General features: G+C 53.7%; 1 protein-coding gene across 1 annotated transcript in view; it reads left to right on the top strand.

Moving 5' to 3' along the window:
* Positions 1-2,719, top strand: part of SEMA5A (semaphorin 5A) — a 233,930-nt gene that overhangs the window by 155,956 nt on the left and 75,255 nt on the right. The window contains exons 9-10 of the mRNA XM_007955665.1: positions 214-395; positions 2,702-2,719. Coding sequence (XP_007953856.1) covers positions 214-395; positions 2,702-2,719 — 200 coding nt within the window. The remainder of the gene's footprint in view (positions 1-213; positions 396-2,701) is intronic.

Raw genomic sequence — 2,719 nt, 5'->3', positions numbered from 1 at the left:
TACTACAATGCAACATCTCTCCTTCTCCCACTTCCTCCCCCGCCTAGTCCATCATGTCCTCCAGTGGCCTCTGCTGTTTGTCCATGGACTTGCTTCCCCGCCATTTTTCCTACGCGTAATAACGTGCATCCCCATTGTCTCGTGAGAGCCCTTTCCTGGCTCCCTTCCTCTCCCAGGGCCCTTTCTGACCTGCTGCCCTTCATCTGCTCCCAGGTCAGAAACCTTACTGTGGATGGGCATTTCGGCCCCTGGTCCCCATGGATGCCCTGCACGCACACGGACGGCAGTGCCGTGGGCTCCTGCCTCTGCCGGACCCGCTCCTGTGACAGCCCGGCTCCCCAGTGCGGCGGCTGGCCCTGCACGGGCCCCAGCGTGGAAATTGTCAACTGCTCCAGGTGCGTCCCACAGAGCACCCGGGGACCCCCCAGAGCCCCCAGGGAACACCCCTCAGAGCATCTAGGGCATACCATCCCTGGGACTCCCCCCCACAGCACCCAGGGAACACCCGCCCAGTGCCCACAGCTGACATGCCCAGATGGTCACTCCAGAGGTGAAGAGGGCTGGGGAACCGTTCATCACATGGGCCTTCCCTCCTCTAGAGCGAGGTGGCAAAGAGGCAGCAGCTGACAGTCCACCCTGTCAGGGAAAGGAGATCACAAGATTGGATTCTGGCTCTCCCCTTTTTGTGGGTTCATCCCCGGCCTGGGACAATCTGATTGGCCCACCACCTTCGGCTTGCCTGAAGGAGGGGCCTGTGCTAAAAATCTCTCTGGAACACATAGTCACCATCCCTCCCTCAGAGATGGTACATTTGCTGTGACCTCAGCCAATTCACTCTTCACAGCTGTCACCTTTCTGACATCAGGGCTACTCAACAGTTAGTGATAGCCAAGAGCTCAGCATTGTCCCTTCTGATGTGACCATTAGCTGGTGTGTGGCAGGGAGAGAGAGGAAGGCTCCGACCAGATGTGGGCACACGCATACAGGCAGTTCCGGCCTGGCCTTGGGTCTTGAGACCAAGAGAGCCCTCAGAGAGAATGAGAGAGAGAATGAGGGACAGCGAGAGAGAGCGACTGATGGTCTCAGGGAGTGACGTGCCTCCTGGTACCCCACACGCTCCATCGACTGCTAACAGAAATGGCACAGACAGCCATGTCTAACAAAGATATCGTAGAAGCCATATTTTGCATGGTCTCTTTGACATTGCAATCTTGTTCATATATAAAGAAACTTTAAAGGTAAAATGCTGCTCTATGTGGACACAGATTTTTAAATTTTATCTAAAATTTAGTGCACTACTTGGGTGACTTTCAGGATTATGGCCGCAGGATGGAAGGCATCAGCTCTTACTGATGGGGACCTTGCAGGGTCTTCTTTGTGATTATTAGTTTAAATCAGGGTAGACCCACTCTCTGACCCTGTCACACATTCAGTGGCCTCTGTCTGCATTTCTGTCACCACTCAGAAAATAAATGACCAGGAGCGAAATATACATAGAATTTTCTGGAAGAATTTTTATTTGGATTATTTTGAAATGATTCATTCCACTTTTTGTTCACACCCAGAACTTCAACGGAGTAGTTGTGGATGTACAGGTTTTTAAAGGAATGTCCACAAATGAAAATGCAAATTACTCTCAGGTGATGTTTCATCCATGGGAATCTGTACCCTGTGGGTGAGGCTAACAGATGCCCGTGTGCATGGCTGTGTGTTGGGGGTGGGGTGCATATGTATCTGCGTGGATGTTCCCAAGGGATTTAACGTCATACCGGACAGAACTTCTCTTTAAATTGTAAGCATTCGGGATCGGGCATTTTAAGAAAACGATATAACATTAAAACATCTTCAGCAGTCCCTGGTGGGCGTGTTCCGTGTTTCGTGTGACTGCAGCCTGGCGGAACCTGCACTGTAACGTTAATGCTCAAGACAAAAGACGTTCCTTGTACATGGGGTCTCTGTGCCTCGTAACTGACTCGATGGCACCTGACAACATTCACGTGCTTTCTGTCTCTGTTGGGAGCTCTGGTGGCGTGGTACCTAAGGTATCTGACTGCTAACCAGAAGGCTGGCGGTTTAAACCCAGCCGCCACTCCTCAGGAGGAATGTTGGGCAATCTACTTCCGTAGTGATACTGCCTGGGAAGCCCAAGGAGGGGTCGCTGTGAGTCAGATCTGATGCAGTTGCTGTCGTCAGTTTGCCAGGAAATGGGTGTGAATTCAGTGTCCTGTCCTGATCAGTGGTTGGCTGTTTTGAAGCGTGCGACGTGGCAGTGTTACTGATCCACGTGGGTGCTGCCGAGGGCTCTCTGGCGACGTTAACTGATCCGTCAGGGCAGCAGCGTGTGTAGCTCTGGGACGATCACCCACTTCAAGTCCGCGTCGTCCATGAGTGCCAACAGAACGCCAGATAGAAGCATAAACGCGGGAGGCGCCTCCTCTCACGAAGCCTTCAGGAAAGGGGTGCTTTCCTCACTCTGCCTCGGCATGGTTTCCAGGGTAGCATCACTCCCAAGCTGCCATCTTGACCCCAGAATTAGAGACCTGGAAAAAAGGGCAAAGCCGTGCAGACTCTGTGGCCTGGCCAGGGGGCCCATGGCCTCTGGGCTCCACAGCGGGAGGCCCGCGTGGGAACACTGCAGCTCCGGGTGGGGCCGGGCTGGGCTCCAGAGCTAGTGCTGATGGCACGCCCTTTGCTCCCCCAGGAACGGAGGCTGGACCCC

This window comes from Orycteropus afer, unplaced genomic scaffold, assembly GCF_000298275.1.
Source record: "Orycteropus afer afer isolate SDZICR_OR568_19922 unplaced genomic scaffold, OryAfe1.0 scaffold00527, whole genome shotgun sequence".
NCBI lineage: Eukaryota > Metazoa > Chordata > Mammalia > Tubulidentata > Orycteropodidae > Orycteropus > Orycteropus afer.
Note: the sequence above shows the minus strand (reverse complement) of the source record. Positions and strands in the feature narration are given on the sequence as shown.